Source organism: Sebastes umbrosus, chromosome 10 (assembly GCF_015220745.1).
Source record: "Sebastes umbrosus isolate fSebUmb1 chromosome 10, fSebUmb1.pri, whole genome shotgun sequence".
Classification (NCBI taxonomy): domain Eukaryota; kingdom Metazoa; phylum Chordata; class Actinopteri; order Perciformes; family Sebastidae; genus Sebastes; species Sebastes umbrosus.
The window spans coordinates 5,600,078-5,616,991 of record NC_051278.1 but is presented as its reverse complement, the minus strand read 5'-3'; the positions used below and the strand labels follow the sequence as shown (position 1 = coordinate 5,616,991).

The window sequence follows — 16,914 nt, the reverse complement described above, 5'->3', positions numbered from 1 at the left end:
GCTTCTTCAAACCACCTCAGATGACCCTGGTAAAATCAGAGGGCACACAGTCAGTCAGTCCACACCATGGGGTGGATTATGAGACAACGGGTCCCTGGGACAGACACGCAAAAAGCCCCACTACCTCTCCTACATAAGAGCACACAGACAACAGGACGCTTTCTTTGTTGACTCTTTTGGACACTTTGTGTCTCTATGTGGTTGTTTTGCGTCTCTCTGTAGTCATTTTGCATCTCTTTGTGGTTGTTTTGCGTCTCTACCTGGTTGTTTTGTGACCCTTTGCGATTGTTTTGTCTCTATGTGGTTGTTTTGTGTCTCTATGTGGTTGTTTTGTGACCCTTTGCGATTGTTTTGTCTCTATGTGGTTGTTTTGTGTCTCTATGTGGTTGTTTTGTGACCCTTTGCGATTGTTTTGTCTCTATGTGGTTGTTTTGTGTCTCTATGTGGTTGTTTTGTGACCCTTTGCGATTGTTTTGTCTCTATGTGGTTGTTTTGCGTCTCTATGTGGTTGTTTTGTGACCCTTTGCGATTGTTTTGTCTCTATGTGGTTGTTTTGCGTCTCTATGTGGTTGTTTTGCGTCTCTATGTGGTTGTTTTGTGTCTCTTTGCAGCTGTTTTACATCTCTCTGTAGTCATTTTGTGTCTCTTTGTGGTTGTTTTGTGTCTCTATGTGGTTGTTTTGTGTCTCTCTGTGGTTGTTTTGTGTCTCTATGTGGTTGTTTTGCATCTCTCTGTAGTAATTTTGCATCTTTTTGCAGCTGTTTTGGTCACTTCTTGTCTCTTTGATCTTTTTGCGTCTCTTTGTTGTCGTTTTATGTTTCTTTATTTCTTTTCTTTCTTCTTTGTTATGAGTCTCTTCCTGGTTGGTACGTGACTCTCTGAGTGATATTGTGAAGGTGAAGGCTAAGGCCAGGAGCCCTGTCATCTTGGGCCCCTGGGCCTGTGCCCGATAGACCACACACACACACACACATCTCTCCACTGGCCTTACCTGCGCTCACAGTGATGGCTTCTATGAACTGGTCTCTCCAGCTGTTGGTTCCTACCAGCAGAGCCAGGTTGGTCTTCTTTATCAGCTTGTCCACTGTGTTCTGCCAAAGGACAGAAAGAATAATGATGGTTAGATGGGAGATTGTCTCGGATTTCTTTGCTTCTGCACATCCCCCCCTTTTCCTTTCTTTTTCTCTTTCCAACCTTCTTTCCATAATCCCTCTGTCCTTCCTCCCTCTTTCTTTTGTTTCCTTCCTTGTCTCCTTCATTCCTCGTCTTTATATTTCTTTGTTGTTTTCTTCAAAAGGAAGAAACTGTGATGTATTGAGATAACACACAAACACTCATGCATGCACACACACACACACACACACACACACACACACACACACACACACACAAACACACACACAGAAACACATCACACACTAATTAGCGGCGCAGTGGGGGTTGCTTCTTCCTCTTCTCTCCACTTCAGAGGGAAACTGGGATACTAATTGCGTTGAATGGAGCTTAGGGGTGTCAATAGAGCCTCGCTGCTGCTGTGGACACACACATGCACACACACACACACACACACACACACACACACACACAACCAGCCTAACTACGTCTATGTGAAGTGTATTTAACCGTACTCGGCTAGGTTTTTGTCTTTCTCATTCTGTGTAACGCTGATATTTTTACCTCCCTTGCTTTCGTTGTCCTTTCCTCCCTCAGATCACTTCAGACTCAGCTGGACTGATGTGAAATGTGGTTATGTGTCTGTGTGCACGTGTGAAACTCTTAAGCTGCGTTCACACTACGAGCAACGCAGCAACAGGCTACAAGTCATTTTCAATGAAAGCCGATGACATGAAGCTACAAACTGACGTACGACACTCATCGCTGTGTGACGGGTGTGATGAAAAATAGAGTTAAAATAAAGTTGAGCTGGTCTCAACTTTTTCCAGCGCTCCAGTGATGTTGTGAAGCGTCAACCAATCATATGTTTTTGTTTCACCCTGTTCTGTTCATCTAAAAAAAGGCCGTTAGCAGGGTCTGGAATTAACTTTTTTTTATCTGCCCCTTTTGAAATCTCTACGCTAAATGAAGGAATAACATTTTAGATCTGATGTCATTCAATGTTTGATATATTTTAAATAAAAAACATTATATACATGGTAAATTACAGAGGTACTGTACACAGAACTGTACTTTGTTATTGTCATCTATAGTGGTTATTTGCATAAAAACACACAATTCAAATGATAATGATTATTTAAATATTTGATTTGATTAAAAAATATCTTGGCATCAATACTGATGTGAAGACGTTTCCTGGATTTATTCAAGTTATTTGAAAGCTTATTTTTATGAGATTACATTTGAACACATCATGATAACGTTGTCATTTTCGTCCATTAGTCATTTTTACTGAGCAGAGCTTGAACGCCTCATAATGTAACACAGTGGCAACTCCGTTAACGTTAGTAGATCCGTTATTTAACCAAGCAGGACTGTGCTGCCAACCGGCTGCTAAGCGCTAATGTTACTAACTCTCCTCCAGCTGATTTCAACACAGATTTGTTGTTCTCAGTGTTGCTTTATCAGGGAAAAAATAGGGTGCCATAATAGTAGTAGCGCCATGCTTTTGAGCGTTTTTTTTTCTCTCTCTGCCAAAGTGGCAGTTTGCCTGACAATTTTATCCGCCACTGCCAATAATTTACCCGCATTTGGTGGGTGGCGGGTGCTAATTTCAGACCCCGGCCGTTAGCCAGTTCCCATTGCCACGTCAACGAGCGCCTGAGCATCACTCCAACGGCGACTGGGCAACAATGTAGCTGGGCACGCTGTCCGTTTTGTTGTTTTGTTGCTCGTAGTGTGAACACAGCATTAAGACCATGTGGCGCTATATACCCCAGTGATGACCCAGCTGAGTGCAATGGATGGCAGTCAACCTGATGCTGACCCATCTCAGACATATTATTGACATTTTTAAGTCTTTTCTTTCTGAATAAACATTTTTTAAGCCTTTCGACGATGAAGAAAAATGAATGTCTCTCACTTAAACACAATAATAACTCATCAGTTTTCTATTTGTTGACTTTAAATTTGTTATTGATACTTCTTTTTCTTTTTTTTTTTACACTTATTTAGTGGTTTTATTGTTTGAATGAAATTAACTTTCAAACTTTCAACTTCCAAGTAAACTCTCCATTAACACAGTTTTTCTTTTTTCTCCTTCAATCTGTTATGTCAGACACTCTCACACTGTTGTACTCCACTATCTGCCGATGAGCACTACTTCAGGTGACTATAGGATAGAAAATGACTTGACAGAGTATAGCATCCTGTCAAGTGGCGAGCTATTACTGGGTGTTATTAACTGTCTGAGTGTGTAGGTGGAATGGCAACAAAGAACTTGCATTAGTACACACACACAGAGACACACACAGACACACACACACACACACACACACATGGATGGTAATTACATCCATGCTTGTCTTAAGAGACTGCGGGGGCGATGGAAGGGACCCACACACAATAATTATTTCCTGTATGTATTTGAACGGTTTGTGAATGTAATATGTGAGGGAGGTGATTCTGTGTTGTTTTTGCGTGCATATGTGTGTGTCTGTGTCTTTTGATACATCAATAATATATGATGTAAATATTGTAGTGACCACACTGCAATGAAACTTATTATGATGACTGATTATTAGGATCTCAGGCAGGAAAACTCATCAAATTGATGTCCATAAAATAAAATGGGGCATCTGTTACCTCATGTGACATTTTTCATTTATATGTGCAAGGAGGTTGCTCTGTTGAGAGTTCAACTTCGGGTACTCTTGCCAAAGAAACATCAGTTTGACTTTTTTTTGTTGTTTATGTTTTGGCGTCGTGCTCCCCTGGAACACTTGGCTTAGAGGTGGGAAATTCCGACCTCTGACTTTGACTGGAACGTACCATGAGAGTGAATTGGTCACGTTTCAGAGTCGTGTGGGCGGTCATCTGATTTGGTGGCAGTTAGCCAGATCACTGTCCTAACACGGCAGGTTTTTGTTGTTGTCTTTTTTGTGTTTTGGAGAGCTACAGTCAATTCTCCAAAAGTGAATTACACTGCACATTAAAACGTGCTCCTGCCTTACCTTGAACTCATATGACTCCTCTATGATGACCTCCAGTTTGACGTGGTCTCCCAGCATGGGACGGCCCATATCAGCGATGCGCTGCTCCTCATCATCTTTTCCCTTCAGCGCCTCTAGTTCTTCCTCCTCCTCCTCCTTCAGCTGTTCCTCTGAAAACACCATGAGACAAAACAACCCAATGGTGTTAGAACAGGACGGCATGCATTTACCTTTACTTTATTTAATTTCACCAGGATCGTCCACTTAGTATCAATACTGCTTTCCAGGGAGTCCTGAGTACATTGATTAATACAAAGAGAAAAATAACAATAAAACATATAAAACATGCCATGTTGGTAATGGTGTAGATGTTGGGGAATGATTGGACAGACAGCAAACAAAGCCTACAAAGTTTCCAGCCAGAGAAAGTAGTTGAGTAGAAGTAATATACTATAGTAATATACTATAGTACTATAAATAGAAGAAAACTATGTTATGCCCAACAACAAAACAACTCAAAACAATGTGTCATCTCTTCAAGTTTCAACAAAGTTTCGACTCAGTGGCACCTGAGACATTTGTATTATAAATTTGGACACTTACAGCGCAGCAGCCCTACTGGGACAGGACCAACAAACACAGGGCTTTCATCCAGGACACCGCTGTTCGTGTCCCGTGTGTTACAATGTCCTGTCTGTCACGTTACAATCGGCTGTTCGTTCAAGTGCCGTGTCAGCTGATACGACTGTTGTCAAGCTATTAAATAGGCGTTATCAGTCACTATAAGCACCATAGATGTGGGTCAATAAGGGCCTACTACACCCACTAGTAGGTTTTATCATCTATTAACATGGTAGATCACTGAAAGAAGGAATAAAAGAACACAGCAGCGACCTCAAGTGACCACCAATTATGATATGAGCAGAAGATGAAGTCAGGCGCTGTAGTTGTCTTTTTGTTTGTAGTTATTTTAACCCAAAACACAATGTTTTTCCCTAAGTGTAGTTTTATTGCCTAAACCTAAAGAAGCCTTTTTGTTTGTGTTCAAAACGTGACGTTTCATTCAGTTTTACATGTTAGAATAGTTGCTTTCAAGTTTCACTTTCACTTTTACAAAGAAGTAGGCGTAGTAGGCCCCTAATGACCCACATCTATGGAGCTTATAGTGGCTGATAACATCTATTTAATGGCCTGATACCCATGTTCAAAACGTCCAGTCACATTTTCACTGTACAAACCTTGTTGTTTTTTCCTAAACCTAACTAAGTGGTTTTGTTGCCTAATCCTTAACAAGTGTTTTTGTTTAATTCACAACATTAAGCATGTGTTCACTGCGATCGAAAAGGTCTGACAAAGTGTCAGTATGTGATGAGTTGGGATGATAACATGTCGGAACTGACTAAATCCTCATTATTACTAGTAGCTTTTAACCCTGGAGCTCCTCCAACCAGTATGAAAAAAGAAAAAGGATCTTTGAACTAAACTGATTCCCACCTCTAGCACCCACCTTTATGTTAAATTAATATCTAGACGTGTCTGTGGTTTCCATTGATATTATTAGGTTTACACTGTTCAGTACTTTTCATAGCATTACTAAATGAAAACTTCCAGTTCCTCCATCGTCTCATTATCTCTGTCTCTCACACACGCCCTCCCCTCTCTCTTCTTCTCTTCCTCTGTTCTTTATGGTGTGTGTCAGTAATTGAGATTCACTGTAGAGCCTGAACTCACTGCTGGGATCAAACAGACAGAGAGGGAGAGAGGGAGAAAGGCCATGATCAAATTTTCCATGGGGGAACGGTTCTCCATGCTATTGCCTCCCATTAAAAGTGCAATGCATTGTGGGAATGCACCATCTCATTGGTCATTTGTTCCCCTCAGTTGGGTTACAGCATGGAGCTTATAGCTCACTCGCAACCGCACACATGCATGCAAATTTCTGCCAGGAGCAGTTTTGTCAAACTTTTACTCGATCATAAGCATCAAGCAGCACCAGTTGGCATCGCGGCTTCCTGCTCGTCCATGAAGCCAAGAAGAGCAGCAACCGAAGCCTTCAGGCACAAACTAAACCTGATGGAGGGGTGACATTGGTAAAGTTCAGATTACTGAACTGAAATTAAGTTAGTTTCTCAGCTCTGTAAATCACGTCATGTCGTTGTCAGTAGCTAAAAGAGAGAAATTCATATTTCATGTTTGGCTATCCCAGTAACAATCAAAAGCTATTTAATGGCCTTCATATTGTACCTGTTGTTTGTTCCATAGTTCACACACATTATAATTAGGAAAGGTGTTCAATTATTTTGTTAATATTTTGCTCTGAAAATCACTTCAAAGATAACATTTTCACTCAAATGCCTGTTTCACACACGCACAAACACACACCAATGTGTAATGGTGATTTAATGATCTCGATTCATGTGGGATGGACATGACCGGGCAGTATCCTTGTTAGCTTCACTCATTCCCTCTGTGTGAGTGTGTGTGTGTGTGTGTGTGTGTGTGTGTGTGTGTGTGTGCGTGTGTGTGTGTGTGTAAATGGACCTGACAGAGGTTGAATGTTGCAGGCTGAGATGCTGCTTCCTGCCAAAGCTGCCGTCTGTACCATTTATCATTCTGATCTTCTCCCTCTCCTGTCCTTGTCTCTGCTGCTGCAGCTCAATTCAATTAACTGAATGTGCCTTACAGTCTGAGCACATATACAGACACATTGCTGTAATGTCTGTGGGAATTCAGTAATTAGATTCATTTTCAAATTGGGCATCTTCCTCTATTTGTACTCTTAATAACTGTGTAATGTATCTTTAAATACGCAGCATAAACGATATGAGCAGGACTTAATCTACCTCTGCTCAAATATCTGCCTCGTTGTTACATAACTGTTTCTAACCACTTCTCCTTCGTTCTAAATCTTTATTTTCTTTTTGATCTACCTTCTGTCATCTCATCCTCTTTCTACTTCTCAGTATTAAAACATCCGGTTTGTATTCCTCTTTCTCTCCAGTTCCTTCTTTCAGTTTGAATTCAAATGAACTTCAGCGACCAAACCTACAAACAGCATAATATCACTCATTGAGATGGCAACCTTGACAATATTGCATTCAAATTAATACGGCTACCTTGGCTTTTCCACAGTGGACAAATGAGTCCACGGGGATGATCCTGACTTCAAATCACTAAATCATTAGTCTGACCCCCTTGTTTATGTTCCTCCTGTCTTCATTTAAGATAATATGTGCACTTAAAAACACCAACTTCTATTCTTTGTATAAACAAGAATTACAAGTTTAGATTTAGAAATATAAATTATCAGCAGTTTGAAGTTTTGAATGATAGTTCGTGAGAATAATCTGAACTAATTTAAAATATGTTTTACGTCTATAGCAAAGTAAAACCTTATACTTACAGTTAAATTGAAGCGTTTTTGACGTTACAGAGCTGTCCGTCAATGTCCGTTATGAACGTTATCGTTGCTGCCACATTGCATTGTGGGATATTTATGCTACTGTGTCCAGCGTTGCATACTGTAACATTTCACCGGAAATAGTATGTAATTTGTATACTATTGGTTTCATACTAAGGTTTCAGACATCTCACATACTGGTTTAGCGTACTAAATAGCATGGAATTTTGGACGCAACAATACATTGCAACCAGAAATAAACTGGGACACATTTAGAGTGTTAAAACTGTGAAATGGTCTATAGATTGTAGATTTGCGACATCACAAAATTACAGAAATACTGACTGTTTGTTTCAAAGTTACAGTTTCTGAATACAGGCTGTGTCTTTTTCTCTGTGGATTGAGTGTTTTAACACTTTTACAGTATTTATACAGCACTTAAACCTGTTTTATGATAAAAAAAAACATGAAAATCTCCATCAATTTCCATAAAGTTTGATGCCTCGATGTGATTTTTCTTAACTTTTTCATTTTTACAGACACAATGAAATGTACTGATACATTTTTGATTAAATATTGAGTTTTTTTTTTGTTCTTTTTTTCTCTTAGAAAGCGTGTCTGTCTATTTGTCTGGATGGAACATCGGTCAATATGTGCCGACAAGAGGTAGCATAAGTGTGTGTGTGTGAGTGTGTGTGTGTGTGTGTGCGTGTGTGCGTGTGTGTGTGTGCGTGTGTGTGTGTGTGTGTGTGTGGTGTGTACATGGGCTTTCACACCTCGTCATGCTTTGATGGAGTCCCTAGAAGTGATGGGAGACGACAGGGAGAGGAGGGAGAGGAGGGGGAGGAGGGGAGAGGATGAAGGACTGAAGGACTGAAGGAGCGGTGCAGGAAAAAGGGTAAAAAGGAAGGACAGAACTAACAATCGACAGAGAGAGAGGGGGGGAGGACAGGAGAGGATTTTTACACCCTGTCATGTTTGATGGATTCAGGCTCCATCAGAGGAGGCAGACAAGGAAGGGTGAGTAAGAGAGGAGGGGAGGTGTCTTTGCAAACTGTCAACATATAAAGACAAAAGAAGGAGCAGGAGGGAGCAACTTCTGCACCATGTCAAGGAGGAGACGAGCAGGTGGAAGGAGAAAGAAGACGGGAGAAGACACGGCCTTTGACGGGAGTAAACAGTACAGCAGGGGGACAAGGAGAAGAGGAAGAAGACGGAGCTGTCACACTTTTTGGAGAGTCCCACAGGAGGAGACAGAATGAGAGCACAGGGGAGGAGCAGGAGGAGGAAAGACAAGAGGAACTTTTTTAACTAGTCGTGTCTGTCCACAGGGGAGGAGAGGAGGAAGAAAAGGGGATGAGGACAAAGATGAGAAGGGAGATGGTAGATAAGGAGTAAGAAGAGGAAGAGGAGAGATGTAACAGGTGTGAGCAGAGGACGTAGGGAATGAGAATGAGAAGAGGTAGGAGAGGAGGGCTGTGGGGAGAGTGAAAGAGGAACAAGACATACGGGAAAAGGAAGAAAATAGATGATGATGAGGAGGTGAGAGACGAGAAAGAGACGGTGGGGTGTTCAGGGGTGGATCAAAAGTCAACAGTAGGTGCCAGATAGAAGTGGTGTACATCATCTGAAAGCTGGGAACCTGAAGATTAATTTGAGGTGCAGCTCAGCAGTAAAGGGGAGACTCGTGGGTACCCATAAAACCTATTTCCATTCACATATCTTGAGGTCAGAGGTCAAGGGACCCCTTTGAAAATGGCCATGCTAGTTATTCCTCGCCAAAATTTTGCGTAACTCCGTAGCGTAACTCCGTAGCGTTATTCAACGATCTTGCCAACAAGCTAGCATGACATGGTTGGTACCAATGCATTTGGTTTTCAAGCTTCACATGATATCAGTATCTTCTTTCTACCTTGAAAACTGAGCCCACTACAACCTCCGAAAGACAGACTAGCAGCGGGGTTAAGGAACTGAGGAAGAAGATCATAAGGCAGAGGAGTGAAGGGATGAAGAGGTGGAGGAGAGTGGGAGGAGGAAGAAGAATCTTACAGGAGATGCATGAGCAGAAAAAAAGAGCTGAGATAGAGAAGGGGATGATGATGATGTTGATGAGGAGGAGGAAGAACAACTGTCACTCCCTGATTGAGTTGATGAATGTAAAATTTTAATAATATAATATTCTGTGCCATAATTTACTTGTTTATTTACACTTAAATAACTATAATAATGAATTAAACTGATGGAATAAACAAAACAACAATGACATTGATTTCCAATCATCAATCACTGCTCATGTAAATTACTGTAATAAAAAACACAAATAAAGTCATCTACATTGTTTGGTGATTTGCGCTGATTAATGGCAGGCTTAATGATACTGGTGGAACAGTAAACAGCTCATTCAAATGTATTAATAATGATGTTTACTATTTTTATACATCATAACATTATGGATATGTAATGTATATAGTTAACTAAATATGGAGAGACCTTGGTGAACGCATGATAAACAGATGATCATGTCTCCAATTAATTTATGTTGTTCGTGCACATGAAAGTTAATGCCAAGGTTAATAATTATGTTATGTATTGTTGCATAACTTAACACACACATGCTCACACACACACACACACACACACGCGCACACACACACACACACACACACACACACACACACACACACACACACACACACACATACACAGAGAGAGAGGGCAGAGAACGGATTAGGAAAAGGAGGATTAGAGGAGAGGACATTGCTGTCATACAAAATGTACTTACATGCATTCACAGGCAGGAACATATGTGTGTGTGTGTACGTGGTCACATGTTGCCATGCATGTTAGTCTCCGAGCGTATATATTATGTGTGCATGTCTGATGTGTGTGTGTGTGCGTTAGGACATGGGGTCATCACCCTCTGCAGGGCGCATGTGTTTTCAGCTGGTTTCCCTCTCAGCACTGTTCCTTCCTCACGCTGCACTTTCTCCCACCCCGATGACTGACTGAGGTTCACATGCTGCAGTGAACTCTCCTCTGCCTCCCGCTGCCCCGAGGCTCCTCAAAAACCTGCAATATCGCAGGGGTCATCTGGAAACTTCTAAAGCCTCCAGCTTTCGCCTCCAGACAAAAAATCTCCCATTGCGATCGCCCAAAACACCTTCAGAGGGAGTCAGAGAGGCATTTTTATTTCTTTAAAGAGGAAGCTTCCACCCTTCATATCCTCAACAACACTGTTAGATGACCGGATATTTATCTAAACCTATAAATATTAAATATCTGGATCCACCGGCAACAAGCAAACCAAAGACGGAGGAAAGTTCACACCTGCTCTCTGGAGGTTGTTGAAAGGCGTTCTAGGACATGACGGAAAAGTGTTCCAGAAATAGAGGAGGATGAAATAGGTTAATGGAAAAGTAAATCACAAGCCTTTTCATTCTCTCCTGAACAAATGAGACCGTGTAGCAGCTGCTGAATTATTTGTGGGGAAGTAGATTTTGGTGGAAAGATTGGTTTTACCTTGACGGTCCCGGTACTCTATTTGGAGTCAAAATTATACAATTTAGTTGTTTTTTATTGATTTTATACTGTGCACAATGGTAGGATGTGATGATGCACAGGGTGAATGTCATGGCCAAAGGCTCCATTGTGTGCACATAGCCTCCTGTAGTGGATATCAGTAGTATTTTATAGCCAGATTCCCTTTCAAGAGGTAGAAAACACATTTAGCACATTTTGGGTATCCAAGAGAGTCCACCTGGTCCTATCCTCACTAAAACCTTCATAGAATCTATGTGCTTTGTGTTATTTATATCTGCTTTGGTACAGTTGTAGTCAAGGAGTTGCTGAATGAATTCAGTGGCATCTCTGTGCATGGCATCATTGCTATAATGGTGTTATCCACTGTCTAATCTAGAAAACATTTTAGGCGAGGATAAAAATGTAAAGGATTCTTTGGTTCATCACAATTTACTCAGACATAGTAACAGTCACAATGTTACTCACACTGGGGATGAATTCTCTGAGGTTTTACCTGTCCATAGAGACCAAGATCAAGTGTTCTCTACTCATTCTTTCTCTTCTGAAAGCTATTTATGATATCACTGCCCCATCTAGACGACTATATCTGACTTTTGAGTATTTCGTTAAATTAATAAATCTGTTAATTTACCCAATTAACACATCATCAATTTTTTCTTTTGCCAGCTGTCCTTCCTGAATTTGGCAGCTTCAACCGTGTCACCATTAGTCTGGATTATGTGTTTAATTTCTTTAACTTAGCTAATTATAGTTTGCTCCTCCTTTGTAAAATGTGCCGCTCTACTGACAGTAGACTTGTCCATGTTTGTGATTGTGTCAGATGCTGAGTTGATAACCAGCGTCAGTTAAGCCAGATAACGAGAAGATACCCTGGGTATGTTGAACTTGCTTCGTTTTTTTTGGTTTTTTTACCTTTATTTATCCAGGAGGAGGTTCACTGAGAGCAATGCTCTCTTTTTCAGAAACGCCCTGATCATATTCACAGTTATACATTCATACCTGGAAGCCAACCACAGTCTGATCTGCTGGCCACGGAGCAGCTCCACTGGAGCAGTTGGGGTTAAGGGCCTTGCTCAAGGGCACCTCAGTGGTAATGAGGGAGGGGCTCGCTTCTCTAACCTTTAGGCCACCACTGCCCCAAGTAGTACAGGCTTCAGGCCTCCATATTTTCCATCCACATGAAGCTTCGTGTCCACGGATGTAGGTTGTGTTGGCACTTTCAGATGCTCTGTTTGCTACTTTGCGCAGGCACAGTGAGACAAAATGCACTGAATCAACTTGTGGCTCCGATTCAACTGTGCATGAGCCTGAGACGGCCAACCAAAATGTCTGATATGTCAGAAATTCATCCGAATGTCTGATTGCCGGTCGGGAGCAGTTGATGGGGTCATGAAAGGTCCTCGCTTCCCTCTGTACACTGCACAGCAAACAATGTCTGATGAAGCTGAAACTCAGTCCAACTCTAAAATGAGTAGTGCGGCTCAAAAATCGGCTCAGAAACAGGCTCATATCATACAGAGTACTGTGTGCGGAGCTTAAAAGGCCAATTGGCAAGACACTCGGCACATTCGTTTGAAAAAAATGAAGCTTTCAATAGCTGTGAAAGTACTTTGCAAAAAGGTTCTGTACTATCTACCTGCTCTGTTAAAGTCTCTAAAAGTCACTCTGGATAATGGAAATGTACATTTTAAGCTGCAGGTTACCTCATAAACAGCAGGAACCCTCGACTGTCCATTCAGCTGCTACCGGTACAGTAAAAGCCTTGTTACTCAGTCACATGTCTCTGGCTCTCAGTAAAGTCAAACAACTACAAGAGATGTGACTGAACTACACTGTTTCCCTCCCCATCTTTCTAACTGTACGATGTGTATCTCCTCATATCAGCATAGCAGATGTCAAATCCGCTGCTTGTTTAGTCAGAACATTAATCCTGTCAACCTCTGTTGCTTACAGAGAAATAAAGCAATGCAAATTAAGCAACAACAACAAAAAGTGAAAGAATATGAGGCTTTTATCTCTCGCTCAGAGGCACTTCCCTTATGAAGTACTGGTCTGATAGAAGATGAAACGGGATCTTACTGGATTCCAATAAGAAAAGCTGACTCTGTTCTCTCAGTCTGTGGATGTTAACGCTGTTTCCTGGAAGTTACATCTGAAGGCACAGTTCACACATTAATCAACATTAGAGAGTGAGCGTGGCTGTTTCGGTGGGTTTTCAGCCGCTGTCTCTGGGGCAGGATGCTTAGAAGCCTATTTGAAACATGTGGGGTTGTGCCAAAATGCATTGAGAAAATCAATTTTAGTCTCTCTGTGTGAGAGGAGTTAATTTACCGAAAGCCTTTTGTAAACACTAATAAAGAACTAGGGAGAGAAAAACATAAAACAAACCAATCTCAGTTGGAACACAGAGTGCCATTATGTCTCTGCTACAAAATGGAAAAATGTAATATGGATGAATTATGCCTGCCCTGTCCTGCAGCCGATTAGACTGTTGTCAGGCTATTAAATAGGCGTTATCAGTCGCTATAAGCCCCATAAATGTGGGTCATTAGGGGCTTACTACACCTACTAGTAGGTTTTATCATCTATTGGCAGTTTGTTGCCTAAACTTAAAAAAGGTGTAGTTTTATTGCCTAAGCCTGAAGAAGTTGTAGATTTGTTTCCTAAACTTAAAAAGGGTGTAGTTTTGTTGCCTAATCCTAGAGAAGTTGTAGTTGTGTTGCCTAATCGAAAATAAGTTGTAGTTGTGTTGCCTAAACCTAAAGAAATTGTAGTTGTGTTGCCTAAACCTAAAGTAGTTGTAGTTTTGTTGCCTAAACTAAAAAAAGGGTGTAGTTTTGTTGCCTAATCCTAAAGAAGTTGTAGTTTTGTTGCCTAAACCTAAAGAAGTTGTAGGTTTATTGCCTAAACATAAAGAAGTTGTAGTTTTGTTGCCTAATCCTAGAGAAGTTGTAGTTTTGTTGCCTAAACCTAATGAAGTTGTAGGTTTATTGCCTAAACATAAATAAGTTGTAGTTTTATTGCCTAAACATAAAGAAGTTGTAGTTTTGTTGCCTAAATCTAAAGAAGTTGTAGTTTTGTTTCCTAAACTTAAAAAGGGTGTAGTTTTGTTGCCTAATCCTAAAGAAATTGTAGTTTTATTGACTAAACCTAAAGAAGTTGTAGTTTTGTTTCCTAAACCTAGAGAAGTTGTAGTTTTGTTGCCTAAATCTTAAGCAGTTGTAGATTTGTTTCCTAAACTTAAAAAGGGTGTAGTTTTGTTGCCTAATCCCAAAGAAGTTGTAGTTTTGTTGCCTAAACCCAAAGAAGTTGTAGTTCTGTTGCCTAAACCTAAAGAAGTTGTAGTTTTGTTGCCTAAACCCAAAGAAGTTGTAGTTTTGTTGCCTAAACCTAAAGAAGTTGTAGTTTTGTTGCCTAAACCTAAAGAAGTTGTAGTTCTGTTGCCTAAACCTAAAGAAGTTTTAGTTTTATTGCCTTAGCCTAAAGAGCTTGTATTTTTTGTTGACTAAACCTAAAGAAGAAGTTTTGTTGTGTTCAAAATGTGATGTTTTATTCAGTTTTACATGTTAGAACGTGTTGCTTTTAAGTTTCACTTTCATTTTTACAATGTAGGTGTAGTAGGCCCCTACCGACCCACATCTATGGTGCTTATAGTGACTGTTGACGCCTATTTAATGGCCTGATAACAGTCAAATCAGATGAAAATGTACGCTTCTTCTGTTTAAGTACACAAAATATTGTTTTTCTATATATATGTCAAAACATCTATAGATATTTAGCACATTTGAGATCACTATCGCACATCCATTCAAGCAGCATGGGCTGGGATTAATGAATTATATTATCAAAAGTAAAATCATAAAATGAAAATAACTGCTATTCGTAATACAGTTTCTTGTATTAAAAAAAAATTATTTTGTGCCAAAATAAAACGCTCCATATAATTTCTTCAAATCGACAGGTGAGAAATGGATTACCTTTGAAAGACACACATGCGGACGACAGAGACGCGTGTATACACAAGAAAGCACATGATGATAAGAATGTGTACATAAATACACACCGTCATGGGCCGAGGCCATAAAGATCTGTTCAGGGCTAATTTAGCACGGAGAAAAGCACCACATCAGCTCATAAAACACACTCATTAAACACAAACGCACTGCAGCCCCTAAACTGTGAGTGTGTGTATACGTGTGTGTGCGTGTGTGTGTGTGCGTGTGTATGTGTGTGTGTATCCCGGAGGTGTGTTTGATCTCCTGACTGTGATGATGTGATATCCAGCCCTTGTCTTTGATCCCTTCATCACTATAAACGCTGCTGATGCCTGGTAAACACACGCCGCCATTAACACACTGATAGCACCGCTCTGTCTTTGTGTGTGTGTGTGCGTGAGATAGAGCTACTTTTAATGAGTGTACCCAGTAGAGTTTAAGGGCATAAACCCCCCTTTAGACAACAGCACTGTGCTCAAACTGCATCCCGTTTCTACCTCACATTAACATGCATTTAGTTTCAGTTAAAACATTAACAATTTCTTTCATTAACATAAACTGCTTTTTGCTTCCAAGTTAATTAAAAAATAAAACATTGCTAAATGCGCATTTGTCTGTGTTTGAAAGGCAAATAAATAACAAGTGGAAAATCCCCCTGTGTTTTTACAACTCTATATTAGATTAGATGGTAATAGAGATGGAGGGAGATGAGCAGCTCGGGAGAGATAACAGATGAACACAGTGGAAACAGATGTAGCATGTGACTGAGACACCCACACACACGCACATCTGAAACCAGAATCACCACGGTGTCTTAATTGCACCAATTTGTACAATTTATTTGACAATGTTACATAGTTAGCGCGTAACACAACCCCTTAGCTGGTAACGATCTTCCTGAAGAGGAGAGGCTTTGTTTCTTATACACCTTTACAAACTTGACAAAATAAACATTTTAAATAGGACCCTTTGTATTTCCTGTTCCAATGTTGTTTTTTTTAGCATTTCTATGATATTCAATATTTATTTGAGTCATTTCCTGACTAAGTTGATCAGCCACAATGTTTTTGCCAATTTTTGTTTTTGACAAATAACTTCATTTTGTGCTCAAAGTTAAGAAAGGAAGATTGTTGGTAAAATGGGAATATGACGTGTGACTAAAGTAGAAGCTGCAGGTCAGACGTCATCCTCCAAGCTGCAGGTGCACTCGTGCTCGTTTGAGTCTGAGCAGCAGCAAACTGATAAATCTGTTTATCTGTCTGTCAGTGTCTTTCTAGTTAGTTAGCTAACGTAGTTAGGTGTAGTTAGCTTGCCCAACTTGTTGCATCCTCTAACTGAGGGTTTTCGTTTTTCGTTTCCTCCACTTTAGTTTAGTGTGTTGTTTATTTTCATAATGGCATCTGTGAATAGCCGTCAAAATAGGATTTTTTTCCTAAGTTTTCCACCGGTGGTGGATTTGTTTGTCCGTGTGAACACAGCCTCCCTCTTTCATTCCTTCAACCACACTCTTTGAAAATTTCGGCGTTACAATATTTGCGCATTTTCAGAAACCTGTTGATATCCAAGTCTTTCATAATGTTTAAAAGTAGGTGTGTTTCTCCTTCTTCTCTTTTGGGAATGCATCTCTGCCAACTAGTCATAGTTGGTTTGTGTACAACGCACAGAGCTGGCCGTAAACAGGCAAGAGGCCGTGTGTCGCAAACTGGGGTAACAAACCCAATTGAGACACATATTCTCAATGTGCTGTATACACGTCCAAATAATGCTCCTAAAACCTGAGTTATAGCAGCATATCCCACATGTCTTAACCGGAAAATGCTCCATTCAGTATAAGGCCTAATTCATAATATCCAAATAGAATATGCTGTTTACA

At 40.5% G+C, this 16,914-nt stretch overlaps 1 protein-coding gene across 2 annotated transcripts in view; it reads right to left on the bottom strand.

Annotated features, from left to right (window-relative positions):
• The window catches only part of slc8a1b (solute carrier family 8 member 1b), a 165,856-nt gene that overhangs the window by 28,171 nt on the left and 120,771 nt on the right, over positions 1–16,914 (bottom strand). For both annotated transcript variants that reach the window (XM_037782131.1, XM_037782130.1), the window contains exons 6-7: positions 4,128–4,276; positions 992–1,091 (exon numbers count right to left, since the gene is read on the bottom strand). In XM_037782131.1, the coding sequence (XP_037638059.1) occupies positions 992–1,091; positions 4,128–4,276 (249 nt within the window). The remainder of the gene's footprint in view (positions 1–991; positions 1,092–4,127; positions 4,277–16,914) is intronic.